Source organism: Nyctibius grandis, chromosome 29 (genome assembly GCF_013368605.1).
Source record: "Nyctibius grandis isolate bNycGra1 chromosome 29, bNycGra1.pri, whole genome shotgun sequence".
NCBI classification, from domain to species: domain Eukaryota; kingdom Metazoa; phylum Chordata; class Aves; order Nyctibiiformes; family Nyctibiidae; genus Nyctibius; species Nyctibius grandis.
In genome coordinates, this window is record NC_090686.1 from 3,720,127 (window position 1) to 3,747,968 (window position 27,842).

General features: G+C 44.6%; 2 protein-coding genes across 5 annotated transcripts; both read left to right on the plus strand.

The window, feature by feature from the left end:
* Nucleotides 1-179: 179 nt before the first annotated feature.
* Nucleotides 180-9,855, plus strand: CNBP (CCHC-type zinc finger nucleic acid binding protein). 4 transcript variants are annotated; one of them, XM_068419857.1, is made up of 5 exons: nt 180-319; nt 6,964-7,082; nt 7,356-7,450; nt 7,635-7,837; nt 8,780-9,855. In XM_068419857.1, exons 2-5 carry the CDS (start codon nt 6,980-6,982, stop codon nt 8,895-8,897), a joined length of 519 nt encoding a protein of 172 aa, XP_068275958.1. In that variant the 5' UTR covers nt 180-319; nt 6,964-6,979; the 3' UTR covers nt 8,898-9,855. The 4 variants fall into 4 exon arrangements, with proteins under 4 accessions (XP_068275958.1, XP_068275959.1, XP_068275960.1 ...); XM_068419858.1 differs by having other exon boundaries at nt 182-319; nt 7,356-7,451; nt 7,639-7,837; XM_068419859.1 differs by having other exon boundaries at nt 182-319; nt 7,359-7,450.
* Nucleotides 9,856-13,235: 3,380 nt separating this feature from the next.
* ISY1 (ISY1 splicing factor homolog) lies at nt 13,236-27,492 on the plus strand. The gene is made up of 11 exons (XM_068419870.1): nt 13,236-13,314; nt 13,647-13,669; nt 15,145-15,196; nt 16,957-17,022; nt 17,763-17,805; nt 17,972-18,084; nt 18,805-18,922; nt 19,825-19,947; nt 21,650-21,759; nt 22,858-22,944; nt 24,196-27,492. The coding sequence occupies exons 1-11, from the start codon at nt 13,312-13,314 to the stop codon at nt 24,301-24,303; spliced, it is 846 nt and encodes a 281-aa protein (XP_068275971.1). The 5' UTR covers nt 13,236-13,311; the 3' UTR covers nt 24,304-27,492.
* Nucleotides 27,493-27,842: the final 350 nt, after the last annotated feature.

The following is a 27,842-nucleotide window of genomic DNA, read 5'->3' on the forward strand; positions in this document are numbered from 1 at the left end:
AGCCAGGCGCGCCGGCAGCCCCGCCCACCGGGCCCCTCCCACCCCCCGACTGCGATGGTTGGGTGCCCCCGTCTGCAACGCCGATTGGCCGCTCGGGAAAGCGGTTTGTGCCCATTGGCTAACGGGTGGACTCCAGTGAGCCGTGCGCAGAGTAGTAGGGAGGGGCGGGGTGAGCTGAGGGGGAGAGCGCGTGGGGCCGTGTGCAAACCGCGTGTGGCGCAGCCAGAAGGGACGCGGGAGCAGGCGGGTAGGGCCGGAGCGAGCGCGGCCTACTGTCGTCCGGGCGGGCTACTGCCGCAGCGGGGCCGGGAGTCCGCAGGTAACCGCCGGGCCGGCCCCGGCGGCGAGGGGAGCCGCTGGGGCCCAGGGTGGGCAGCGAAGGCGGAGCGCGGGGGGATGATGGCGCTGGCGCACTCCGGCCTAGTGCGCGGGAAAGTGGCGCCGACCGGCCCGCCAGGGCTGGGCCGCGATTCCCTGGCCCGGGTGTCGGGGGGGAAGGCGGGGGGAGGTGGATGGGGAGCGCTGAGGGAGCGAGTGGGGCGCCGCAGGCCCTGCGAGGGCGGGCGGTGGCGGCGGGTGAGTCAGGCTCTGGCGGGTTCCGGGAGGCGCTGAGGCAGCCTGCGCCGCTCTGGGGGAAGGGAGGCCGCGGCGCCGGGGCGGGGGTGGGTCATCCCGCTCCGCTCGGCCGGGCCGGGCGCTGCCCGGGAGCCGTCTCCTGCCGAGCCCGGGGCGTTCGGCCTGTTGGCCGGGGTCTGGCGGCGGCTGTGGCGACGTGTCCCGCTGGCTAGGGCTGCAGCGCGGGGGCGGAGGGCGGTGTGGTAGCCGGGGGTAGCGCTTCATGTGGCCGGCCCGGCGGTGTGGGGAGGGGGGAGCGGCCGGGTCCGGCCTTAACGCGCGGGTCGGGGTGTGCGGCTGACTGCCCGTGGGTGAGCGCCTGCAGCAAGTTCGGGGAGGAGAAGGTCTTGTGAGAGCGGGGGCGGGGTGGAAGGTGGCTGAAATAAAACTGTTTGTTCTTCTTTTCCTTTCTTTAATTTTTTTTTTTACGATCTCTGCTAAACTCCTCTTCGCTGTGCCTGAGCGGGGAGGCTGGCGGAGCCCTGGCGGCGGGGCCTGGCCCGGGCCCACCACGTGGCTCCCCACGTGTGAGGCGCTGCCGGAGACGAGAGGGTCGAGGTGTTGCAGCTATTTGTCTCCGACCACAGGCATGGATGGTGGCCTGCTCCAAATCCAAATGTGACCTATAAATGGATAGGAAAAATAGCCGGTGACATCTACAGATCACGGACTAGTGGAGCAGCCTTTTATTTAAGTTCCTGTCAGACGTAGTTCTCAAGTAACCCGTTACTCATTTAGTATCCAGAATTGTCATAAGGAGTTATTAAACTTAATAGTGGGGTTTGTTTTCATTTCAGCACTTAATAAGATCCCGTTGCCACTCAGCATTAGGGCTGCATAGTCCGTGTTTTCTTCCTCAACATAAACTTGCCTAGAGAAGCAGTTCTGCATCTGTATTCAGAGTGAAGAGGATAAATGAGTTTACCAGGGCTGTGCAAGAGCCTTGTGAGTTACAGGCTTAACCTACCATTTTTTTAAACTGGCTTTGTTAATGTCTGGACTGAATTTTATGTTAAAAAGTGTGCATATTGCTGATGTTATTCCCTTTTTAAGTTTCAAACTCTGTACAGATAGCAATAAAAAATAAGAGGAAGATTGTAGAATATGCATATTTGGTAGATAATCTGTAGCTTGTCCCACTCTATAGTAACTAGTATGGATAGGCAGAAAGTGCTGCAGAGTCACTTTTTTGATGAACTTTTGCTCTTGTTCTCATTTGTGTCAACAAAGCTGCCCAAGAACTACTAGTCTAATTGAAGTCATGGTGTCTTTTTGACCTGGCTTCTGGCCCCTCAGTAGGGATCCAAGTTCTTGAGTTTTAGTTAATGTTCATCATTCTTGGATCAGCTTGCCTGTGGAATGTATTGAGGGGACCCGAACAGAGCGTAGGGCTTGGCCTTCCACTTCTGCAGGTTTTCTTGAAGTTTCAGACTGCTTCTTTCAGAATTGGGGTGTTGTTACGTGGTCATCAGAATACTTAATTTTGTCAGAATACTAATTCTAGTGAGGAGAAAAGCAGGAGATGGGAGCATCACTAACTCTCTCTGTAGCATGTTTTCAGGTTACAGATGTGAAAATTAAACCAGCTGAATACTGAGTAGCTTTGGTGACAGTCCTGTGTTCAGGAATTCTCAAAACATACTTCTTGGGAAATAAAAACTCATCACGGGTAGCATTTCTCTTTAAATGAGTAATATTTAGACTTCTCTTTTGAACCTAAAGGCTAGCACTTCTCTCGGCCGTCCTTTCTGCCTTTCCATTTCTTTATCTTACAGGAAAGCAAAGCTGTGCTTCCTGTTACATAGGGGTTTTGCCATGTTCAGGCTGGCTCTGGGCTGGCTTGTCAAATTCAGGCGTGGTATTGTAGGTTGGTCACCACCAGCCTGGAAAGAAACTGCTGATTTCTCAACGTTGGCAGCTTTGATACAGCTGACTTGCCAAAGAGCTCTTCTGTATGCTGGCTTTAGCAACGGTTTTTATCTAGTCTGTCCTTTGATTGAAGTAGTGAAGTCCCATTAATATCAAATGGAAGTGATACTTGCAGATCAAAAGAAGCACCTGGTAAGTAAAATGGATATAATTGCCCCTGTTATATTGGGCTCTTGAATTCTAAGGAACTGCAAATATCCAGAAGAATCAAACTGCTAGTATGCAGAAGAACCGTGAGTAATCTTAGAGGTGAAGTTCAGCTTCCTTTCTACTATGAGGAGCCCAAGTTAGTTTTACTTCTGTTTGTTAAAACAACCTTACTTCCTCAAGAGGGCATCTAGATTAAAAGCCATAGAGTAAGGAGCATTACAGTGGAGCTTAGTGGTAGTTCTTTCCATCATCAGGTCTAGACGGGCTACTAAAACAGACTTGGATGTTGTTGAATCTTGTGCGTGAAGACTGGAGATTAACAGCAACTCTGCCATTTGAAAGTTTAGAATGTGCAAAGCCACAGAAGGACATGCTCTTCCTCTTCTAAGCCTGAGACAAGAAACATAAAAGTTACTTGTATCACTAGAAGAGTCACAAAGAAACTGCAACTTTAAAGTTTGGTGCTACAGTTGCACTCAAAAGCTTCAAATCTGACCTAGGAAATCACTGTGGTGGCACCTCTCCCTTGGATCTTTGAGCTGTTCTCAGCCCATGATCTTTAGCAGTAGGGCGATCATACAGAGCAAAGTCTAACGTTCATTCTTAATAATGTTTTGCTGAATAGCTGCAAGGTGACTTCAGCTTCAGACTACGGTTAGGGAGCTCTGTACGAGTTCAGGTAAATGACTACCTTCTCTCTTTAGTAGAAAGGTAAGGTTTGAGGCAATGAGACTTGTGTTTTTTCACAAGTTTTGGAATCTAGTCTATGAGGCAGTGGCTGAGTATGTTTTGCAGAAGGTAAAAATCTAGTTTTGGGATGTAAAGCAGGGGGGAGCTGCTTTGTATAACACACTTGGGCTGTGGAAAACACTGATAGATGAGACTGAGTGAAAACTTTCTGAGAAGACGTACACAAGTACCCTTCTTGCAGAAGGCTTACTTAAGGTGGCCTTGATAGATAAAAGGAACTGCTGGAAACTTGCCTGTGGTGGCAAAATGGAGGAGTATTGACTAACAGAGAAGAATCTGAACTTGGGTGGTTTTCACTGTATTCATTTTTTTTTTTTTCTGTTGGAAGTAACTGAAAAATGTGATGGTGTCCAAACTGTTTGGAGGCTGTCCATTTAAGGACTTGTCTTCTGAACCAGCCTTTTCTGGGTATTGCTCCTTAAAGGTGGCTGTTGGCTTTATCTGAAAACTAAATCCTTATATTGGCTGTTAAGACAGTTTACAGTGGTGGGCAATTTTGTCCTGTGTAAGGCAGCTTGGAATGTGGGGCAAGTAAAACTAGTGTCAGCTGCATCCACCTCCAGCTGGTGAGCTTGTATTCAGTTTCAGATCCTTTACAGGAAGAATGCAGAAGTTAAACATTAAAATACTGGTGAAGAATTCCAGGCAAACTCTTTGGTACTTCCATATACTTAAGGTATCTGAAGGTGGAGCAGTGTGCTTTGTAATACTTCTCTGGCAGCTGTAACCTTCAAATATCTCTTGAGTTCAGGGGAAAAAGGGGCCTCTGAAGATACAGGTATTTAAATGAATTTGTCAAATAGCCTTGAAGGATAGTTGTGCAGAGACTGTTGTTTGACTCTGTTTCTTACTCAGATTGCATAATCTCACTTTGCCCATTTGTTACATACCAGAGGAAAAGAAACTTCAGTTTTTCCTCTGGAAGGAGCATTTAAAAAGGAAGTAATTTTGAATCAGATGTAAAACTTCTCTTTTCAGATTCCTTTGGAGCAGTGAGCTTTTGTCTGCCGTGCAGACCCTGACTGGCAGATTGACAGACTAGATACGGGCTGACAGATTAATCTTACTATAAAAACTTTTCCACTGTGTATCTAAAGCAGGTCTAGCTCACATGCTAAACATTAGTCTTTGCCATGCGTTAACCTTACTGGTTATGGTAGGTTCTTCATGTGGGTAACTGCTGGCAATAGTCAATCATCCTGTAGTCCCAAATGCATGGGTTGAATGAAAGTCTGGTGGTTGTTAGTATCTGTAAAGATGTACTGCAGTTCTGTTAGCTGTTGGCGTACTATTTTGCTCTTTTTTAACAGGTGTTATGTTGCTGTTCTATAATATTTTAACGTGGAGACATCTTTTAAAAGAGTTGCAAGTTGAGTGAAGAATATATCTTTGTATATAATTCAGAGACCCCATCTTGTCCCTCTTGAAATTAAAAGCAGCATCAGCTATTGTGCGTGAGCCCAGCTCCTGCAGTTGGCTTTGCTTGTGTTTTTCCTGTTCTGCAGTGTCAACATGGTTGCTATGAAAACAGGCATAAACAATGGCACACTGTGTGCCAGCTGCTGCCACCATAGTAGACGGCTCCTCACCCTTGGGTGTCCTAACAAGATAGCTTGAAATCTTGAACACTGAGATGAAGCAGAGCAAACTGGGATATGTGTAAAATCAAAGAGTATCTCTTAAGCGCTCAGCAACCAGTTGTTTTCTTCTTGTTTACATCTGTTGAAGATCTTGTTGCATCTTTTCATTGCAGAACTTCATTTTTAAGAGCAAATACCATCATCTGGTCTAGCTGGAAGGTAGATGCAGGATTACAGAAGTAGCATACTAAAGTTTATATCTCTTGTACTTTAAGTTTTTGGGCTTCTGCTGTGGTTGGAAGGATGGATGGTAGGTCCCTTCTCTGCTGAAAATGATTAGAGGGAAAGGAACTGTTTTGAGGGAGGAGTGGCTAAAAGCCACAGCAGATTTGTTCAACATTTGAGTATTTTAAAAATAACTCTAAATAAAAATTCATGTTTAGGTATATGCTCTTCATTTAAGAGCTAAATGTCAGGATGCTAATTCTGGTTCCTTCTTGAGGTCATGTGGTCTTGCTGCTTCTGTAGTGGCTTTCTTCAAGACACAACTCAAACGTTCCTGGTAATCTGGGATCCTGGACGGTTTGGGGGGGAAGGAAGCATTCTGTAACATGAGTAAGTTGTAGGGTTACAGGAGGATTGTCTTTATGGGGGATGAGGTAAACTGACCAAACATACCAGATAGTGATTCTGCTTCTGTTGGGTTAAGAATAATGAATTGGGAGAGAGCATGTGAAGTATTTAAACAAAAGGAGACTTTATTAAAACAAAGCTTGACATGTGTATTTTTAGACTAGTGTACTTCAAACATGTCTTCAGGCAAACTTCAAAAAAGACTCCCCATTTAAATGTTTAACTTCCTTGTTCTTTTATTCCTAGTTCTCAAGTCTTGCATACCTGTTTTACAGCTATGGGGAGTTATGGTGCTGTGACCGCAGTCTGTTTAACCTACCCCGTCCTAACCGCTGCCCCCGTGGCGTGCGGCAGACTGCCTCTCCTGCTCAATGAAACGCATACCTCAGTTCCCCAATATGGGCAAAAGAAGCGGTTCGTGCTGTCTCGGACAGGCATGCCTGTCTGATGTTTCCCTAGCATTCTGAGGATGTTTTCCAAGTTAGCCTTTTAGATATCTGGCAAGTGTCTGGTGTCTGGTAGGGAAGCCAGATGTCTTAAACATTTTTTTTCGTATAAACCTGGGAGTGAAGTATGTATCCTGGGCTGTACGTTAATATATCGAAGTTGTAATTCTTGTTTCTCAGAGTTTAACTGCGATGGAGGTCATAAAAGAACTTGAGCCTTCAAATGTTAAGCTAATGTGCTTTTTAAGGCTTTAGGTTTAATACTGCCTAATTTAATACTTCTACAATTTATGAAGTTTAATACTCTTACAATTAGCTTCTAGAATGAAGCTTGGTTCGTCAATAAATGTAGTAGCTGCCAGCCAGGTGCTTCCAGGAGAAAGTGTAACAACTACCAGGAAGAAATAATTTGTAGAGATAAGTAGCTGGCTTTTGAGTTTAACTCTTGAGGAATAAGGAAGAAGGTGCGTTACTGAAAAGAGAGAAACACACTAAGGCTGGCAGGACAATAGTGGAAGGGGCCTACTTCTTTTTTCCCCACTCTGAAGCATTTTGTAAGTTTTTGAAGCAAAGGCTGGCTACAAAAACTAATCAGAGGAAAAGTTACCTAGTACACTGTTTCTTTGGCTGTGCAAAGCTGCCTTATTCCAAGCAAAGCAGAGACAAACTTTTACCTCCTACAGTGTTTTTAGTAGTCATGTTTGGATTTTCTACAAGAAAGTATTGCGTTAGCCAGAAGTCCTGCTTGGTTTTCATCACCTGTGCTGGGAGGATGGGAAACCTCCAAATCTCTTATTTTAATGTGGCCTTTGGTTGGAGGAGGGGAAGGTGTTCTAAAAACGTCTGTCTTCCTCATGCAGGTGGTGATCTGCAGCCATGAGCAGCAACGAGTGCTTCAAGTGTGGACGTACTGGCCACTGGGCTCGGGAGTGCCCTACTGGGATTGGCCGTGGTCGTGGGATGAGAAGCCGTGGCAGAGGTGATTGACTGCTGTGGTTTTCGGTGTTTGTCCAGTAAGATCTCTAGCTGACTTCTGAATAGCGTGTAAAACTGGCTTTGTTAGTCTGAACTGAAGAAGTTAGGACACAGATTGGGAATAAATTTTGCTGGTTCTTACCTCTGCATAAGAATTCTGTCAGGGGCCTCAGAATGAAGTTAACTTGTCAGTTCATCTGGCAGTGTGCTTGATTAACTCTTAAGAATATTCTGAACTTCATCCTTAAGCCTTCTTTCTCCTGTAACCTATTTCAAGCAGGCTTCCAGTTCATGTCTTCATCTCTCCCGGACATCTGTTACCGCTGTGGTGAGTCTGGCCACCTTGCCAAGGACTGTGATCTTCAGGAGGATGGTAAGTATCACTAAATATTCTATCTCTTCAATCACATGGACACAGGTCTGTGGTTGAAGAGAAGGATACAGTACACTGATCGTAATTCACTGCAAACAAGCTGTACACGTCCTCAGTATAAGCGTGCTACATCTCACTCTACCAAGGTTTTATAGTCTTGTCTGGTATGTTTTTCTTATTGTGGAAGCCTGCTATAACTGCGGTAGAGGTGGCCATATTGCGAAGGACTGCAAGGAGCCGAAGAGGGAGAGAGAGCAGTGCTGCTACAACTGTGGCAAACCTGGCCACCTGGCTCGTGAATGTGACCACGCAGATGAGCAGAAGTGCTACTCTTGCGGAGAGTTTGGACACATTCAAAAAGACTGCACTAAAGTGAAATGCTATAGGTAAGAACTGACAAGAGACAACTGCAAAATGTACCTTAAGGGATAGATGCGTTCTGTATCTAATTTTGGTTACGAAATGAAGCTTAAACTTTGACCAGGTAGCTTGTTTCTTTAAACAGTTATCTGCTACTATGCAAAACTAAGACTTAAACACCTGTTAGCGAAGTCAAGTAATAGATTCAATTATGCACATCTCTAGGTGGCCAGAACAATGCAGATATTTAAATCTGTACAGGAAGAAGGGCTGTATTTTTTTGCAGAAGGTGTGAGGAAGTACTTGCCTATAGCACAAACTGCCACTAGAGTTGGGTACCGTATGTCTTATGCTGGAACTAACAAACTCCAGCTGTACAGATCAGCTGACTGGCACAGCCAGCCCTAGCAGGAATATGCTCAAGATGTCTTGGTTGTAGGAGCCGCACATAGAAACAGATGTTAAACCAGTTTGAAGTGTCAGCTTCAAAATGCTGTCTGGTTTTTGAAAGCAGGCCTATACCAGAAACAGTGTGTTCCTGAGTGCAGTGTTCTTCACCCCCACCAAGATTCCCTCCTGTGAAGGATGGAGAGAGAACATGGTGCATTTGAGTTAAAACTAATGACTCTCAAAACAAGGCTAAACTGCAGACAGGAGCATCGGAGCAGACAAAACCTGACACACAGTAAAAAAACCAACCAAACAAAAATGCCAAACCCTTCTGTATTTGATGTACGGTGGTTTTGGCATATGTGGTGATTAATGTGAGTTGATCAGTTGAGGAACAGTTTTTGGGTCTGGTGAAGACACAAGCTTGCCTCATGTCAAAGAATTCTGGAACACTGAAGCAGAAGTTTTGAATGCGGAAGTAGTGTTGCATGAAATTTGATAATGTACTGGACAGAATAGGATTGCTTTTCTGAGTAACTCTGCTGGATGGTTTTGATGAAATCATTTGCTTTTTTCAGGTGTGGTGAAACTGGCCATGTAGCCATCAACTGCAGCAAGACCAGCGAAGTCAACTGCTATCGCTGCGGCGAGTCAGGGCACCTTGCACGGGAATGCACAATTGAAGCTACAGCCTAATTATTTTCCTTTGTCGCCCCTCCTTTTTCTGATTGATGGTTGTATTATTTTTCTCTGAATCCTCTTCACTGGCCAAAGGTTGGCAGATAGAGGCTACTCCCAGGCCAGTGAGCTTTACTTGCCGTGTAAAAGGAGGAAAGGGGTGGAAAAATCAACTTTCTGCATTTAACTACAAAAAATGTTTATGTTTAGTTTGGTAGAGGTGTTATGTATAATGCTTTGTTAAAGAACCCCCTTTCCGTGCCACTGGTGAATAGGGATTGATGAGTGGGAAGAGTTGAGTCAGACCAGCAAACCCTCTCTGGGTTACATGGAAGTGATCCTATGCAGGAGGAAAAGAAATTCTGGAAGTGTCTAAACTTCCTCATAACTTTAATTTTATTACAATGGCCTTGGATTGTCTGACCTCAGTAGCTGTTAACACCAAGTAATACCTGTATCAGGCCCTACCTAGAGCATATAGCTGAGTGGGAGTAAACAAACAAGATGTACATGCCTGTTAATGGCCATGAGAGAGAGAGAGAGAGAGAAATCAGGAATAAACTTAAAAGTAACAGTAATTCAGGCAATGAATGTTCATGTTGGAGATACAGAACGTAATGGGAAGCTTTTGAATAAATATTTCAAAGTAAATCTGAAACCCAGACATCAGTGCTCATAGCATATACAATTTGGAGCTATTCAGGAGTTGCAAATAAATGCATTTTCACAGAAATCAAGATGTTATTTTTGTATACTATATCACTTAGACAACTGAGTTTCATTTGCTTGTAATCAGTTTTTAAAGTAAGATGGTAAAAGCAATTGAAGTCCTAGAACATAGAAAATGTAATTTTAAACTATCAATAAAGCTGGAGGAGGAAGGGGAGTTTGGCTAAAGTTCCTTTTGTTTATTTTTGGTTTTCATGTACACAGTGCAAAATAACATATTAAAAAGGGGTATGTGGAGGTGTAAAAAGTTTAGTTTGGACTTTTCTTTTGTACTGTCTTACGTTAAAGTTTCCATCCAGCAGCATCAGCCTGTAGATACATGAAGTCTGCAGTGTCTGCATGTGTTCACGTGAATGGATTGCGTGGTCTCAGGAGCGGGCTTGTTGCAGCATAGCTCATGCAGTTAAAGCATTTATTCAGCAATTGTTGAAGCAGGCACAAAAGCTGTTGAAGGTACAGCGAGTTCCAAATCTGGAGTAGTTTCATGGTTTGTTAGCAGTACTTCAGCCTTCACAGGTGTGGTTACACTAAAAACTACCATTTAAAACATCTGGTCTTACAGGCACTTACCATTCCCATACATTTGTTCTACTATTTTGATTGATTAAGGGTTAGTAAACAGTTACTAAGTCACACTCTGCTCCCTTTTCATCGGTGTACCTGAAGCATATCCATTCAAGATGTGAATAAAGGTGTCTTGATGTGCAAGAAAAATGAGGGCAGGAGTTCTTGAGTGATGGGTGCTTCCCTGTAAGGCACAATTGTAGAAGGCACATCTTCAGCAGCTGGTGCTCGAGGCAGGTTCCAGCAGCTCTGGCTGTAGTACCTCCTGGGCTGGTGGCTGCCTGCAGGAGCTCTGGCAGATCCTAGGGCATCTGTCCAGTTATGACCAGGGAGAGTGTACTGGAGGCAGTTCATGTTGGTGTATTCGCACACAGACTAAAGGCTTACCTTACTTCCAAGTACCAGAGTGGTTTTTGTAGGCTATGTATGCTGTGGCAGTGGAAAAATTGCTTGTGATGTTGGGATAATTGTGTGTGAAGGTCTGTTTAGAGAGAGGAGAAGGACCATTGGCACTATCACTTGCCTTCTAGATCTGTGTTATAATAAACCAGTTAAGAATCACGTTAACATTTTCAGTTATTTTGGAAGCAAGGCTGTTAAACGTGACACAGGCATGCGATAGTGCCCGTGAAGGTTGTGGTCTCCCAGGAACAACTGAAGCTGGTGGCTTCCAGCAGGCTATAGCACATAGGTGAGACTCGCAGAAGAGCGGTGAGAACTCCTCAGTTCCCAGTGAGAGTCCTACCTGGCAGTGTTTGAAACTGTAAAAGCAGGTGTATTACCTGATCAGGTGGTTTCAGGAAATCTGATATCCTAGAAAATGGTGCTGGTCATAGCTGCTGTGTCACATCAGGTGAACTCTGATCAGATGTTGCTGGTTTGCAGTGGGCTGCCATAGAAATCTAGAGTTTCTTAACATTTAATGGGTTCTTGTACTGCTTTGCCTAAGCAGGAAAAAAAAAACCCAAGGGTTTGCTTGTGCCTGGTCATTGTGACACAGAGATGTAGAAGACAGGTTCTGCGGAGTGTGAAAGCAAAATGGGGTGGTGAGTGCTGTTACAGCGGGTCATGGGTCTGTGGCAGGTTGCCTTTTGTCCAGCCTGTTTGCTGGAGAACAAAGCCTTTCTGCTCTGGTGGAACTAAGCGGTGGGGAGGAGCTGCTTGCCTGAGTTGTGTGGGCTTTTTGAGGGGGGGGGGTGTTTTGGTTTGTTTTCTAAGAGCTGCTGACGAAGCATGAATGTACTTCTGAGCCTTATCTGTGGTTGCCAAAACCCTCGTAGAATCTGCACTTGAGTGGGTTGTCTTGGGGTAGTACAGGTAGCCTAATCATGGCATGTCCTTGTTAAGCCTTGTGGTAGGTTAGTATAAACTAACTGGATCTTTACAATTATCTTAGTTAAACAGTAATAAAGCTCGAAGCTCTGTGATGACAAAGACTTGAGAGTCTCTGGGACTGAACCTGTAGCTAGAAAAATGCTGTGTCAAAAGTCCTGCAGTGCTGGTGACATCTGTAGTCTGCTCTACTGTAGAACCTGGCGATTAAGCTTGGTTAGGAAGATCTTGCAGCTACTGCCTCTTTGTAATCTGGTGCTTAACTGCTTTGTCATCGCTGAGTAATTTTTGTGTGTCTGGACAGTAGTGTTGTTCTCTGAGAATTGTTTTTTTTTTAGCAGAGAAAATGGGATTTGAAAGCTGAGAGTTACAAACCAGGATGTAATTTCAAAAAGGAGAAAATTACTCCAACTGAGATCTCTCTTCTGAGTCATCTTTCTGCAGAGACCAGTTCAGAATTCTGATGCTGCTGCATCAACTGCTGCTGGTCAGTTGTTTCAGGGTTAACGAGACAAGTAAATAGTGATTTCAGAAACTGTGGGGACTTGAAAAATCAAACCTAGCATTTCATTTGTTCCATGTTAATCTTTTTCACTAGCACTGAAGCATCTCCTCGTTTGTTTGGAAGACCAGTCCCGTGACAAGCTCCAGTGTAGTGGTTTTCATAGATCTTGTGGATTATATGGATCAGGAAGGCAGAGAGGTAAACGTGTAATAGATTTTCTACAAACAGGGCACTCTGAAGGGCAGGTGTTTTCTGGAAAGGGGGCTTTTATTTCTTTAAAATTATCAGGAGTCATGGAACAAATTCTCACGGAAAACCAGTCTTCCCAGTCTGGTTTTTAGACTGACTGCGAAGGATTGATGTTAATTGCCCCGCTGACAATGGGGTGTGTGGTCTGTGCCCGGTAAAACCGGGGTGGCTTTGGTCAGTAGGCTGTGGAGGGCTGGGCAGCAGGCGGATCTGTTGGTGTTGGGAGGCAGCAAGGTGTGGTGTGGGGGTGGCGGATGCGGTGTGGGTTTGTGTGGGTGTTCCCATGGGAGGTAGCGGGCTGCGGTGGGGGAACGAAGAGGAGCCTGGTGCATGTGCCAGCGTTCCTGAATCCACATCTCGTAACGCTGCTGCTGTGCAGGAAGTCTTGAACGTGAAGTATTAAATGCCTGTGAAAAAGTACATTTCCCTTCATCAGTGGAGGAACTAAGCGTATGGAAGAGCACAGAAGTACTTTTAACTGCCTTTTATTATTATTTTTTTTTTAATTTTGTGAACTAAAAGTGCTGCAGTAACCCTACAGGAGATAAACATGGGGTTTCCTTTCCAAAACGGTTGGATATTCCTTCAAGTCCGCGGGAGCAGAGCTGTTGGCACGGAGCACTGCGCACACTCGGACTGCGAGAGGCTTGGAGGTTTCAGAGGATTAGCAGGGAAAACAGTCACTGTTTTATGTGAGGCCGACAGAAATTGTGCGGGGCAGAATTTTGTAGCTGGGAATGTAAAGTTTTGCACAGATTTTCCAGCACCGTGCGGGACTTGGGCCTCTCTGGCAAGAAGCGCGATGAAGCGCCCGGCGCCGTTCGTCGCCCCCAGGCCGTTACGCTCCGGCCCGGCCGCCGCCTGCAGCCCCGCGCATGCGCGGCTGGGGAGCGCGTGCCCAGTTCCTGGCAGCATCACGGCGAGCAGCCCGCGGATGCGCATGCGTAGTCGGGGCCCGGTTCCACTTCCGGGGTGGCGGCGCGTCTCCTTCCGGGGCATCCCTGAGGCGGCTGGAGGCGGTGTGCGGTGGGGCGGCGCGGGCCGGTTGGCGCCATGGTGAGCGCGGGGGTCTCCGCAGAGCGGAGCACCGCTGTCCCGGGGCCTCCCCGCCGGGACCTTCCTCCCCGCTGGTGCTTTTGCCCGGCGATGGGAGCTCCGTGGGAAGCGAGGCCGCCGGGCGGCCGGTGGCTCCTGCGCCGGGCGGGGTGTCCGTCCGCCGCCCCGGCCGGGCTGGCGGCTGGCGCTGGTGAGGATGAGGAGCGAGGCGGGGGCCTGGCGCCCGCTCCCTCCTGCCAGGCGCTTAGAAGCGAGGGGCGCCCCGGGGTGGGGGGGCGGTGGGGCGCGGCCCGGCGCCGCCAGTAACGAGGCGTCTGTTCTCTCTCTTCCAGGCTCGAAACGCGGAAAAGGCCATGTAAGTACGGCGGAGCGGGCCCTGCCGCGCCCACACCCCGGGCGGGCACTGCGCCACGAGCACCGCTCGCTTCGGCCCCGGGGTAGAGACCCCCAGATCAGGCTGTGCCGGCCCGTGTTGCTCTGAAGCAGCGAGCTCGTGTGTCCCGCACGTCTGAGACTCGGCCTGTCTGTGGTTTCAGAGACCCCTGTGCCCTTCGTGCCGTGGCTCACACCCACAGAGCCCTGCTTGCCCAGTGGAACTCACCCTTCAGCCTTTTTTAAAGCACTGGCAGTTTAATAACGCTTTTTGATACTTAGTCACACGTGTTACACTGGTCTGGAGACAGTGGGCGCAGGAGGGGTGCAGGGCGTTTGTACGCAGCACACCTGGGGCTGTGGAGCTTGTGTAGCTGTGCTGGGCGGTGCTGCGCTAACCGGGGCAGCAGGGAACCTGCAGCAAGGGCTGGATGATAGACGGGGTGAAATGTGTTCTGATGGGCCGCTGCGGCTTTAGGCAGCTCCCGTTTTTGGAACAGAGATGCCAGGCTAGACAGGTGTCTGTCAGTGTTGGTTTCAGTCCAATTCTTCTTGGGAATGACTTGGGCTAAACTAATGGCTTTTAACATACTTATTTTTGTGTTGACCTTCTCCAGTACTTTTCAAAAAGGTTTGCAGACCACATATTTAGAAGTACTACATTAGAGGCTCTTCAGTATATTTGTTTCATGTTTGTTCTTTTTCCTAAAATACTTTCTGAGCCTGTAGTAGTAACCAAGAGAGAGGCTGAAGAGGCTACTGCTGTCTAATGCCTTGTGAGGTGCTCTCCTATGGGGATCCCATCCAGTGTGTCTGGGACACTGGACTGGGTGATGTGATTTTCATTTGGAAATGCTTCTTAGCATCGGATGGAGCCTCAATAATGGGCTTAGATGCAGGGTATAGGTGTGCTGTGAGAGGTTTTAAATGTGCTCAGTTGTTTTCTGCTTTTTAACATAACTATTAAGTGTCTAGTAAATGAATAAAACTGTGTCTTAAAAAACTGCAGTGTGTGTAGTCTCCTCAGTTGTGAGAGACTCAGAATGTTTTGGTAATGTTAATAAACTTGATTACTAACTGCTGCTTGCCTTACTGAAGCTTTTTTTCTCTTGAGTTTTTTGTTTGCTTTTTGATGCATCCCCTGCTAAGATAGGTACACTTTATGCTTGTGCTTATAACTTGTTGATGTCCTTTTGCTGCTAATATCTAACATGCTGGTATATGCTAAACAGAAAAAACAATTAGCTGCTGACCAGGATTTATATTTGTCTAAGAAACTGGCCACTGAGGATTTCTAGTGTTGAAGAAGTCGTTAGCCAGCAGAGCTAGTCAAGGAATGTGTTCAAGCCTTTGTTTTCTGCATACTGTAATTAAGTCCATAACAAACATCCAGAGCAAAACTTGTTCCTGTTGGAAAGTAGATTTGTAAAAGTACTCTGCTTCCTTTCTTTTCTTCAGGACGGCCTTGGCAAGATTTCGGCAAGCTCAGCTTGAGGAAGGAAAAGTTAAGGTATGATGTAAAAAGCCCAAAGCTCTGTTAGCGCTAGTCACGGGTGGAATGCAGGCCACGTACAGAGCTGCGGGGCAGCTGTGCGAAGGGTCATGCGCCAGATGCAGGTGTCCTGCAGGAGTGTGACACTCGGCATCTGGAAGGCAGCTGAAGTAGGGGCTGTATTTCTCAGTGACACAAAACAGAAATGGTAACTAGAATTGCCTTAACTAAATAACCTGTTTACAAATGTACCTATGTTTATGTTTCAGAGGTGTGTTGGCTTGGCTGCCGAGAAGAAAGTGCAAATTGTACATCACTTAATTTTATTTATGTAATGTAGGTCAAATATGTAATAGTTTGAAAAAAACCAGCTACAATTATGCTAGAAATAGGGGCAGCATGCTGGGCAGAAAATGAAAATTATTTTTGAGACTGAAGGTATCTCCTTGTGCAACTACTTACGCAAATCGATGCACATACGCTTATTTTTACTGACAGTAGTCACAAGGTTGGTTTGGATTCCTTCCCAGAAGAGGTAGAGAAATCCTCATGATCTTGTTCACTTGTAATGTTCTGACAAAAGGTGCCCACAAAACAGAGGGCATTCAGGATCACTGTCAACTCGAGGCTTGCATGAGACATAACGGTGGCGTGGTATTAACCCAGCACATGATTGCTGTGCGTCTGTTCATAGTTGTCTTCGCTGTCATGCAGCTTTTTTTTTTTTGATTGGTGTAAGATTGACCAAAAAATGGACTTAGCAACTTTGTAATTTAAAAAAACCCCGCCACTGTATGAAAGAAGTATCACCCCTAAACCCACACAGAACCTTAGAGACCGATTCTCAACCATCTCTGGATATTCTGGTACATTTTTCACTGAATGGTAACTCAAATTGCAAGGATATTTGTGTGGGAATCAGAGTGTTCTCGATAACTTTATTTGGACAGGTTTATAACACTGAATTTTGGCTAACTGATGAAGGAATTCTGGAAACTAACTGAGGTGTCCTGTGTTTGCACCTTAAGAAATTAGGTTTTACACACAGCTGCGAGGAATATGAAATGCTAAAGTGGAAAATAACAGTTTGAGGAAACCCTAGTGGAAAAGATTCCATGAAAAGCAGCTGGAGAATAAGATGGAATAGAGTTTCTGGTATATTATGTGAAGGAATACCTTTTAATATATAAAAGGTAGAGCTGTGAAAGTACTGTAAGGAAAGGGACAAAATAACCAAGTCCTAGAGGAAGGATGAAGTGTTAGGTTGTGTAAGCAAGTCAGTGGAATGTGAAGGAGGTTGGGAAAAAGGTGTTTTGGATAAAGTGTAGTTGGGAGAGTACAAAACAAAATCATCTTGGAAAAAATTACAGTATTTACGTAGTAGCAATTGAGAAAGAAGGCCTGAACTTAATAGCTACTTGGAAAACAGTGAATTTTGTGTAGATGGGAGTATATTGAAAATGGTGGTGTAATTCAGCTGTCCTAAATGGAACAGTATTTGTATTGGAGAGGAGTGTGGGGTGATCTGAAAAAACAGGCGACAGATTTTGTTTTCAATAAAGTGGATTTAAGTAGATTGTAGTATTCTGTGATAGTTTAGTTTGGCAGAGCTCTTAAATCATCACTGTTTTCCACTTCATAAAAACTGGTGGGAGCAGAAGGCACTGGAGCTTGGTAGCACAGTTTGGGATTAATCAAGCAATAAAGTTTGCATGAAATGCTGTGAATATATTGATGCTAGATTAAAACTTCATGGTGTGTGGCTTTCTGTCACACAGGAACGAAGACCTTTCCTTGCTTCAGAGTGTAATGAATTGCCTAAAGCTGAGAAGTGGAGGCGACAGGTAATGTCAAGCTATAGATTTTTCCCATTCTATAGTAGGTAGAACTTTAGCACTTTCTATTTAGACAGCCTGCTTACAAGTTTTTTCAGACTTCTTCAGTATGCTGACAGTTAAATCACAGAATAATTTAGATTGGAAGATCATGTAGTTCACCGTGGTGTTCACAGTAGGTCCTACCACATGAAGTTGCTCAGGGCCATGTCCAACTGAGTTTTGAATATCTTCAGGGATTTGGATTCCACAACTTTTTGGGGCCCCCTGTTCCAGTGTTTGATTACCTTCTTAATGATTATTTTTCCCCTTGAATTTAATCAGAATTTCCCTCGTTCCAACTTGTGTTTGTTGCTGCTTGTCCTGTTGTCATTCACCTCCCAGTCTGGCTCTGTCTTCTCTATACCCTTCACTGGGTAGTTGGAGGCAGCAATAGGTTATTCCTTTTTGTCTTCTCTTAAGGCGGATCAAACCCAGTTCTCTCTCAGCCTTTCTCTGTACTTCACATGCTCCTGCCCTCATCACATGTACAGCTGTAAAAATGTTGCCTTGGTTTTTAAGCTTCTGAGGTACTGTGTTTGTGTCTGAATAAAATCTATGTTGATCTTTGAAATGGGTAGGCTCGGGTCCACTTTCTAGATCAAAAAGCCAACTTAGAAGTTGAATCTTTCAAGGTTTTTTTAGCCCTTTTCTAGCCCCCCCCTTTTTTTTTTTTGAGAAATTAATTTCTGTGTTCTTATTTTAACTAGATCATTGGGGAAATTTCCAAGAAAGTGGCACAGATTCAAAATGGTAAGTTTTTTCTAATTACGTTTTATTTTTTTAATCTCCAGTCATAAGCAGTTACAGTAAAAATCACATTTCATGTGAACTATACTGTTTCCATTGCATAAATTCTGAAATTACTCTGGTGCTTCTAGTAAGCTGCCTGATTTGTTGCCTTTTTCCCTTCTAACAGCTGGATTAGGTGAATTCAGAATTCGGGACCTGAATGATGAAATAAACAAACTTCTAAGGGAGAAAGGACACTGGGAGTTCAGAATAAAGGAGCTAGGAGGTCCTGATTATGCTGTAAGTGTAGATTATTTTGTACTACATGATTGTTTTGCTTACAAGTAGAGTGACTAATGAGAAAAATTTGTGCAACTTTTAGTTAACCACGTATTACTTGGCCAACATTTATTAGAGAGGAGCTTTATTCAGCCCCTAAAAATGTTAGGTTGTGCTAGAAGAAATATTTGTATCCATGATGAGCAGATTGGACTTTTCATTTGGAACACTGGTTCAAGGAGTCTTGCCTTACTGATAAGGGTTTGCATCTGTGGTCTGATTTTACCCAGCAGTAGGTGTTGTTTTTCTGTGTTGTACCCTATCAGTCTGTAGAAGGGTTTTCACTTGGCTCACCTAGTTACTGCTGAGAATGAAATAATGACACTAGATCTCACTTGCCAAAACACCAAAAGTGTGCTTGTTGTCAGATGCAGTAGTGCTTGTTTATCTGACACCTGAATATACTAGTGCAGAGAATAAGACAGGTTTAGATATTTTGTGAAGGTTAGTCCAGTATGGGCACTCTGTGGTTTGCACGGTCATTCAAAATGTGTGATTTTTAGTAGAAGTAGAGAACCTGTAAAAAATGAGCTATGAGGGCATTTTGCTTGTGGGGTAGTTTGAACTGGTATAGCATATCTCCTTCTCGATCCTTTAATAGATTAAGATGCCCAGGAAAACAGGAAATACAAGATGCAAGAGGAATAAAATTTTAAACTATGAACTCTGTTTATTTTCCAGCGGATAGGACCAAAAATGTTAGATCATGAAGGGAAAGAAGTTCCAGGAAACAGAGGTTACAAATATTTTGGAGCTGCAAAGGATTTACCCGGAGTTAGAGAACTTTTTGAAAAGGAACGTAAGTAAATAGCAACTCTTCTCAGACACGAGTCTACATAGTAGTATATCTTGAGTAAAATGTCTGCTGTAGTATGTGGGGATTGTTAGTAACAGCGTATTCTGGCCCGTGTCTTAGATCAGCTTAATGAAATGCTGAACACCAGTAATTAATTAAATGCTATTTCTTTGGGCAAAGAACACCTTTGGCTGTTTGCAATTAAAGAAATGTAGAAAAGAGTAAACTCTGTTTTCTACTGGGAGTTCCAAAAGGTAAGGACTCATGTTCTGTAGAAACTTCCCAGCATAACAGGATAACTTTATTGATAAGTTCTAAATAGTACTCCGAGTTCAGAATTAAAAAAACAAGAAAAAAAAGAGAAGTTGGCTTGAACATAATTTTAGAAGCAGGAATCAGCTTTTGTAATAGGAAAAACTAGATATAAGTGGATAAAACTTTATATATTGATTTGTCATAGAAAGAGTGGGAATTACTTGGACCTGAAAGCGAGGCAGGGCTGCTGAATCAGCTCTTTCTTACTTGTCATCTGCAAAGAAAAACTATAGGAAGTACTACATGATCTGGGGGAGCTTGGGACAGTTTTTTAGTTCCTTTCGTGTAGTAGTCTGGCTCAGTACTGGGACTCCAGTACAGTGGGAAAAACAACAACGTGTGTGACAGTGTAGAATGGCCACAGGGTGGGAACTGTGCAGTATGAAGCATCGGGTCATGTATTCAAACTGTTTGGTGCAGGCCAGACTAAAATACTAGCAATATACTCCTGATATTGACAGCAGTTCAGGTCATGTGTTGGTTATTAGCTTAAGTGAGGTAGCTGTGGTTGCTGTGAGGTTGATAGGAGCCAGGAGTGCACAGCAAGCTGTCAGGGTGGGCCTGGATGAATGACAGTGATGTTCTTCCAGCCCTCCCCCCACCTCGGAAAACTCGAGCTGAGCTTATGAAATCCATTGATGCGGAATACTATGGCTACAGGGATGAAGAGGACGGTATTCTGGAGCCACTGGAACAAGAACATGAGAAGAAAGGTATGTGAGATTTGAAAGCTGTATAAATCAGTCCAAGAAGGGGTAGTGGCGAACTCTGAAGTTAAGACATCTTTTTTTGCCTTGTGGGTGCTGTCTTGTCCTTGGCTGTCAGATTTCATCTGTCACATAGGTATCCAAATCACTATGGTGTAAGGCATTTCAGGGGTGAGGCGGTGTGCTTTAGAGTTCGCTTCCATCTTTGCTGCTGTTAATGATTTAATATTGTCACCAAGTGATTTGCTATTGAAGCAAAATCTCCTTTTTTCCCCACCTTTTTCATGCTTAAGAATGTAAAGGCGCAGGTTCCAGCAGGGAGATCTATGGAATGCAAGCAGTTATCTCCCTCCATTGTGAAAATTGATGGGACCATCTGTTTCCTGTTTCACCTAATTATTTATCCATAAACATAGCTGTTTAGCTTTCTTGGGACTTCTGGAAACCCTGAAGTCTAGGTGGCCTATGTTAATTTATCCACATGTCGTCCAGCTCAGAACTTCAACACATTTGTGAATATTTTTTCTTTGAAACCCATCCTTTCTCAATAGATGATATTTATCCCTGTGTCTGCTCACTTAGTTCTCTAGCTTTGTTTCTACTGACTTGCCCGGTAAAGGCATCAGGATTATGAGTCTAATTCCTGAAACCCTCTTTAAAATTCAGCACTGTGTGCCATCTTCTGGTATTTGTGTAGCTTTAAGCAAGAGGCCCCACACCACCTTTAAGAGCTTAGCTGTGTTCTAAGTAGTTCTCTTAGTGCTTCTGGTGAGCATTGTCTGATCCTGGCAGTTCGTTGCTAAGATTCTCCTAGGGTCTCCTAGCCTTGTTGTCTAGGCTCTTGGCTGGGTTTACCTTGTTACCAGAAGAGTTAAATTGTTGTGAAACAAAGTATTGAAAAAACTTTGTAATTTTGGGGTACCTTTTCTGTTATGAAACCACACAGAAATGCAGCTGTGTGCCACTAGTTAGGTAGATCTTGCTTTCTCAGGGAGAGCATTTTAATGTTTAATCTCTGAGAGCTGGGGGGGGTGACTATCTCGGACCTCCCTAGGATTTTTATACGCTGGCAATGCCACTGATTAAGCTTCTTAAAGCTTGTTTTGGCGCTCTTACTAGCACTTTGCTGTGTAGTAGAGATACAGCAGCCTAACAGCTCCTAGCTAGCAGTGAGTTACAGAGTTGGAATCAGGCTACAAAATAAGAGAAATACACTACAAGATGAGAAGAAACTTATGTGGGTGGTCACTCTAAGGCTTGTAATCATGTTTAATTAATTATGTGCTGATCAACATTCCTATAGCTGTTGACATGCTACAGAGCTGTAAGAGCCACTTAGCCTGGCCACGTGACCCCCTGTTATTCAGTTCAGAAGGCAGGTAGGTATTTAACCATTGCATTTAAAAACGCACCCAAATTAAGGCGTTAGCAAGCACCACACCTTTGCAATGCTAGCACTGGGTTTTGCTCAGACCATATGGATACATTTTATTAGATACTACATCAAGGTTCTACAGTAAGTGTGTGTTACCGATGTAGAGGGTGTAAGCAAGAAGTCTGTTGGAAAAGCTTTGGAAATAGGAGACAAATCAAGGGAACTTCAGCTTCAGTTGCTGCAGAGCTGCTGTCGAGGAAACTGGGGCTACAGCTGGACCGTGCTGCTTTAACCTGCGCTCAGATACACTTGCCCTTTTCCTTTGCTAACCAGTTTTAGCAGAAGCAGTGGAAAAATGGAAAATGGAGAGAGAAGCACGCCTTGCGAGAGGTGAGGAGGAGGAGGAAGAGGAAGTAAATATCTATGCTGTCAACGATGATGAGGTATGTGATAGCTAAGGTGACGTAACAGTTCACGTGTCTTCTACGTTGCCTTCTTGGAAATAGAGTTATTTTGCCAAGAACTTGTCTGCTGCTGCGTTCTGCCCTTCTCTCTGCCTCACTTAGTGTACAGTCATCCCTGTTTAGTAAAGATCAGTGCTAGATGGGTGCACTTGATCCAAGGTGAGAGGGTGATGGAAGCTGGCAGCTGGGGAAGACTTCTTACTCGAGGGAGAAATAGCAAACAGCTGAGACCTTGTTGTGAGTTAACTGTAGCTGCCTGGCATGCTGGTGTTTGTAATGTAGCGTGTTGTTAGCTGAACACAGGTCAGTCTTGCGTCTCCACATCATCTACATCAGTAGCAGCAGAAGCAGTTGTGTGTACAGTATAATTTCATACTGTCACTTGATAGCAAAACCAGGGGTTGCAGTCTCTTATTTACAGTTGAATCCTGATACAGCAAGGCTTTGCAGATGCTGCAGTCACTGCTGTGACATGGCTGCTTTGTTCTCCCTGCTCCCAGCACCAGTAAGAGAAGTGAGGGGCGTTGCCTGTGCTCTGAGAGACCTGTAAAAGGGGTACTGGAAACACGTCCTTCTTTTGCAGTCCACACCTAAATGGGTTTATCACAAGAATAAAAAGGAGATAGTCCATAAGGTAAAATGGGTTGCTCCTTCAGTGCCCTGTTTTATTTGTATTATCTCTTAATTCATAAGCCGAGCTCTCGGGCGTGAGGAAGAAGCAGTACGGAGCTATACAGGGAAGTGGTACGTGTATTTTTAAGGTACTCACTTGCCTCTTGGTTAGCTAGCTTGGTTAGATATGGAAGAGGAGGGAATATAGCTTTACGTTCATACCCGTGCAACAGCAGAGGAAAAGCCGTATGAAGAGTGAAACCAGCAACCCTGAAAACGTCAAAAGCAGGATCTGAACATGATGCTTGTCATATGCCTTTGTTGTTTGGTCCCATTCACCTAGTTCTTGTGTTTGTGGTGTTGATCATTCTCTCTCTGGTTCCTTCTGGCAGAGCAAGTAAAAAACGCGTTTTTGATGACAGCTTCAGAAAGTAAACTTGATAGCGCTTAATTTTTTTTTTTTAGTCTGATGAGGAAGGTGACAAGGCAAAAGAAGGTGAAGAAGGCCAACAGAGTTTTATTGCACATGTTCCAGTGCCATCTCAACAGGAGGTAAGGCATAAGAAAACTAAGTTGCAGAGATGCACTTTGGCCTTTGCAACATAGAGATCCTAACTTGTGGCAGGTCATCAGTAAAAGTGTCCTCAATCTGTTAGTTCTGTGACTTGACTCTGCAGCTGTTTAATCCTCTTGCAAATGATGTGGAACTGGCCAGAATTATGGTACCATTGCTACAACCCTTTTCATCTGAGAATTTCCAAACGCTTCTTAAGCATTACATAAATTGGCAAGCGTTGTGGTGTTACGATCAGGATAACCCTGGTTGCCTGCTGTATCTTTACTGTGATTTTCTGCTGACGCTTTAACTTTTTTTAATTTAATGGGATGATTTCTGAATTGCAGGGTTTGACCCCATAAGTTTTCTAAAATTATTTTGGTGGCATGACCTTGAATTGACTATTATATTTTGAAACTGCTCTAGGGTATATATTACCTTAACAGTGACAGGTTGTTTGAAATATAACTCAGGCAAGGCAGTTCTGGAGTTATGTCTCTTTTGGTGGGTGTGCCTTACATCACACAGAGAGCACGTGGTGGTTTGTCCCCTGCTGTCATCTTGTCAGATAACAATGCTGTGTTCTGCTGTGAAGTCATGATCCTGCACGTGCAACAAAGTACACACGTAATGGCTTGTCAAAACTGCAGGGGAGAAATAATGATTAAGAACATTGCTCTCTGGCCAGCGGTGTTCTCTTAATGGAGAAAGCGTGACTGAGAGCCAAAACCGGCTTCCTGATACATAACCACTGATTTACATAGAAATCTCTTCTAATTGCACAGTAGTCAGTGTAATCTTTTCTCTTTTTTAGTGGCAAAGCACTCCATATCTTATGCCTATGGGATTATACCTTCTAGATTCTAAATTACAAAAAGCTGAGGTTCAGAACATTTATTTTTGAGAGATCCTGTCTGCGATTTGGACAAATATAAAATAATGACTGAGATTAAAACAAGTCTTGCAGGTTGCTATTAGTAGATAGCAAGTATATAGTATATAGTAGGAGCAGCGATCTGAAATGGAGGCATCTATTTTACCGCTTCTTTTGACTTCCTTGAGCTTCAGCTGAGTATTAAAAAAAGATACTCCTGACTCCTCTTAATTCAACTGCTTTTACACTAGTACACACCTCTGACTTTCACAGTTTGTTTCCTGGGGTTTTCTTCCTCCTGTCTTAACAGCTAAGCGTGCTAGGTTTCGGCATCTCAGTTAAGCTGAATGTCATCCTGTTTTTATATTTGCAGATTGAGGAAGCTCTTGTACGGAGAAAGAAGATGGAGCTTCTTCAGAAGTATGCCAGTGAAACCCTCATGGCACAGAGTGAAGAAGCAAAAACACTTTTAGGATTGTAACATTGCACCAGTATGGCCTGGTTTTTATACAGTCCATCTTAAAGCAACAGGCTCATATGTTCTCGTAGCAGTCACTTGTAGCTCTGAACGTCCCTTTTGATGTTAAGAGTCAACTGATGAAGTTACAGTGTGTTCTGCAGAAGGGAAACCATCATTTTGGTTTATCCACTGAGATGACTTGCACTTCAGTGCTGAAAAAGATCCAGCCTAGGTTAACTTGTCTCTACATCTTCAGTAACTGTCTTCAGTCCTTTCACTTTGTAAAACAGTCTGTGCAGTGGTGCCTCTTACAGCTAGAACTGCAAACCTGGTGACTCCTTAAATCCTGATGGAAACTGACTGATGTTACTGCCATTCTGTCTGCTGTATCCTGACTGTAAGTGTACACACCTTTCTCGTGTTGATTTTTGCTGACCCGAGTCCAGAACTAACTTACTTATGCCTAGTTAGTTTACCAGAATAGCCTAGGACCTGTTTAGAGGTACCTCGATGGTAGATCTTATGAGTGACTTTGAAGTTGGTTTGGTTCTTATATAACACATGCAACAGGTCTAAAAGGTGTTACCCTTCCTGTGGTTTGTGCCTGGGTGAATTGCTTACGTGCTGGATATTTCAACAGCTATTGTAAATACTTCCAGCTTTGCAATACCTTGTTCAAATATTTTTAGTAAAACTTATATACAAACTGATGTCTTGTTTGCTGTAGCTCAAAGGATTGTGTTGTTTCCCTACTCATAGCCAAAGAAGGGGATCATGAACAGCCATCCATGTAGGGGTTTGAAGCTGGGCATCCCCTGCTGCTCTTAGCTGGTGTATCCTGTGACAAGAGGCAGATGACAGCAGAGCCTCTTTAGAGTCTTAGAGGTGACTGACATTGTGATACAGGTCTGAATGAATGAAATCTTAAATTGGGCATCTGCAGCCATGGAGTAGAAGTGCTGTGTAAGGAATATAGTATTTAACAACCAAGTAGCCGTGTCTGGGACTATCTAGAGTTTCTAGATGCTCTTAGCATTCAGCTCTGTCTATTGTAAGTAATCCACTCCAGAATGGTCAAAGCTCTAAAGTACAGAGGCAAACTTTGTCTTAGTTGATGTAATGAGTAAACAAAAAAAAAGCCTTGGAAAAGTGGGAAGCATAGCTGCCAAATTCAAATCTGAAAAAAAGAAAAAAGATAAATTGAAAACTCAAGTATTGATGGCAAGCAGACAACTACAAATTCTTTTCCCTTGCTGTTAGCAGCTTAACTTTCTCTGCTTTGTAATAAAGCAGCAAACAAGTGTGTTTCTGACTTACAGTAATTTGTGTGCTCTGAGTTGCAAGCACCTATCCAAAGCTGCTGTTAGTTTTTGCTGCTCCCCCTTGAGTGTTTTCTGTTCTTGGGTTTAGAGAAGGTGATGTGCTGTTATCCACGTGCTATCTGTATTCCTGTAAAAGACAACACTGTTTCCCAGAGTTCCTTCCCTGAAACCTCTGGCCACCAAGAATGGCAAAACAGGCTCCTTTCCTGTTGGGTGTGCTAACAGGTTTATGGACTAGCAGTGCTGCGTCAGACGAGTGTACTTCACCTAGGGAAAAGATGAAGGGTAAAGGCTTTGTTGCCTGGTTCTAAGCCACCGAGTTCCTAGAGCTAAATAAATTGGGCAGGCAGTCTGTTGAGTCCTTATCACGCTTCGGGAGTGTTGGTCACTGAACTATAGCATGGCAAGGGCAGGGGGGACATGGCACCAACAAAAAAACTAGAGCAGCCAAATGGGCTTGGCAAAAAGGCGTTCAGAGTTAAAGCTCTGTTGTGAGCAGCCGCTTGCCAACCGTGCTTCTGCTAGACTCTACGTTTTTTGTTTTTCTTCTAGGGGAACAGTGCTTGGAAGAAGAATGCCAGTCTTGCTGTAGATTTGCTAAACTATATGCTGGAGATAACTAAACTAGATTTAGGGGGGAAAAACCCAACTCAGTCTGGGAGTTTGATAATACTGATGGTTGATCCCTTCTGTCACTATATGAATCTATAATATAGAAGAGAGAAAACAGACAGATCAGGACAGAGTGATAATGACGTTAAGGGTTAAAAAATTAATAAAGGGAAAGAATGAGAGAAAAGCAAGACAAGACAGGAATTGCATTCATGTTCAAAGGAGTAGCTACCAGCCCTGAGCAAGACCAGCAGAGTGACAGAAGTCTTTAAGGCAGTGCTGGTCTCTGCTGACCAACATAGAAATGGAATAAATGTACAAAAATGCAACACGGAACAGTGCAAGGCAAGCTGTGGCTGCTGCTTGAACCCGCTGTACTAACATTCCCTCTGTAGCTGTGAGTGCTGAGTGTTTTTAAGCTGAATGCTCTTTTTGGCTGCATCTGAGCCAGTACATTGCAGACTAATTGTTTGCCAGCAGTGGCCTGTAGCAAAATGCCTACGTGCTGCTTGCTGTGCGGGCTGCTGAATTGCTGGTGGAGTTAGGGCTCAGGAAACTGAGCTTGGGGTTTGTCCTAGAGAACGAAATGGTGCATGGGCTCTGCATCAACTCGTGCTTTGAGTGTGCAGCAGTACTTAGACGTGTGCGTTGTCAGGCTTGTAACTCGTACCATTTGTATGCCTTGGCCTTGGTACATACCTGAGTTATAAAATAAACATCCTTTTATACATGCTTACATGTAGCTTGTTCTGTCTGCCTCGGAGTTCTGCGCTGTGCACGAGCTTTAAGGGGATAACCTCCCTCATTGTTCTGTTCTCTGCGTCAGTGCTGGCTTGCTTTTGTGTTTTAGAAATGCATTCAGTTCCATTTCATTTAATGCCAGCCACATTCAGTGGTGCGGATGGAAAGGCACCTTCCTTAATCTTTGTCTCGGTGTGTGCAGTGCAATCACTGCAGGGTTGATTTCTCCCTGGAGTCCGAGGGAGGGTGGTGAGGAGTATTTGGTGCCAGTACTAGGAAATAAGTGGATTTACCTGATGTGTATTAGCAGATGAGCAAGATAAGCAGAGGTGGCGTTGCAGAATAGCCATTAACTAATGACATTTTGTGCTTGTTTTGTCACTTCCAAGTCTAGTTGCTGGGAAATGCCTTTGCGGTACAGATCCCGTGTCTAAGATACCCCAGCCTTTGTGTCTATGCATGATACGCTTTGTTCCAAAAAGCACTGATTCCTGAAGAACCAGAAAGAACGTGTGATTTCTTATTAAAGAAAAATTCAGTTATTTCCTTGGTAGGAATGTTGTGCTACTCTCTTTTCCTTTGCTGTTAAGGTGGTGCCACCTCCGGCTGGGTGTGAGGCGGGGCTGGGCAGCTGCGCTCTCGGGGTGGCGCTGGGCCTCGCTGCCAGCCCGCAGCCCTCGCTGGGGCTCGGAGCTGATGTCTCCGGGGTGCCGCGGTGCGAACCGGCGGCACGGAGGCCGGGTCGGTAACGCGCGCTGCGGGCTGTGCGCTGCCGCCCGCCCGCTCCGGGGCCGGGGGGAGCTGTGGTGGTTTCTGACGTCACGGCCCGTGACGCGCGTTTGGCGCCGGTGGGTGAGGTCATAGCGCAGGGCGGGCAGGGGCGCG

Bases quoted from the DNA above. Each gene is read 5' to 3' on its own strand.
- CNBP (XM_068419857.1), top strand. From the start codon at position 6,980: ATGAGCAGCAACGAGTGCTTCAAGTGTGGACGTACTGGCCACTGGGCT. The intron at 7,083-7,355 runs GTGATTGACTGC...ACCTATTTCAAG, and splicing joins GATGAGAAGCCGTGGCAGAG to CAGGCTTCCAGTTCATGTCT. The intron at 7,451-7,634 runs GGTAAGTATCAC...TTTCTTATTGTG, and splicing joins ACTGTGATCTTCAGGAGGAT to GAAGCCTGCTATAACTGCGG.
- ISY1 (XM_068419870.1), top strand. The intron at 17,806-17,971 runs GTAAGTTTTTTC...CCCTTCTAACAG, and splicing joins AGTGGCACAGATTCAAAATG to CTGGATTAGGTGAATTCAGA. The intron at 21,760-22,857 runs GTATGTGATAGC...TTTTTTTTTTAG, and splicing joins ATGCTGTCAACGATGATGAG to TCTGATGAGGAAGGTGACAA.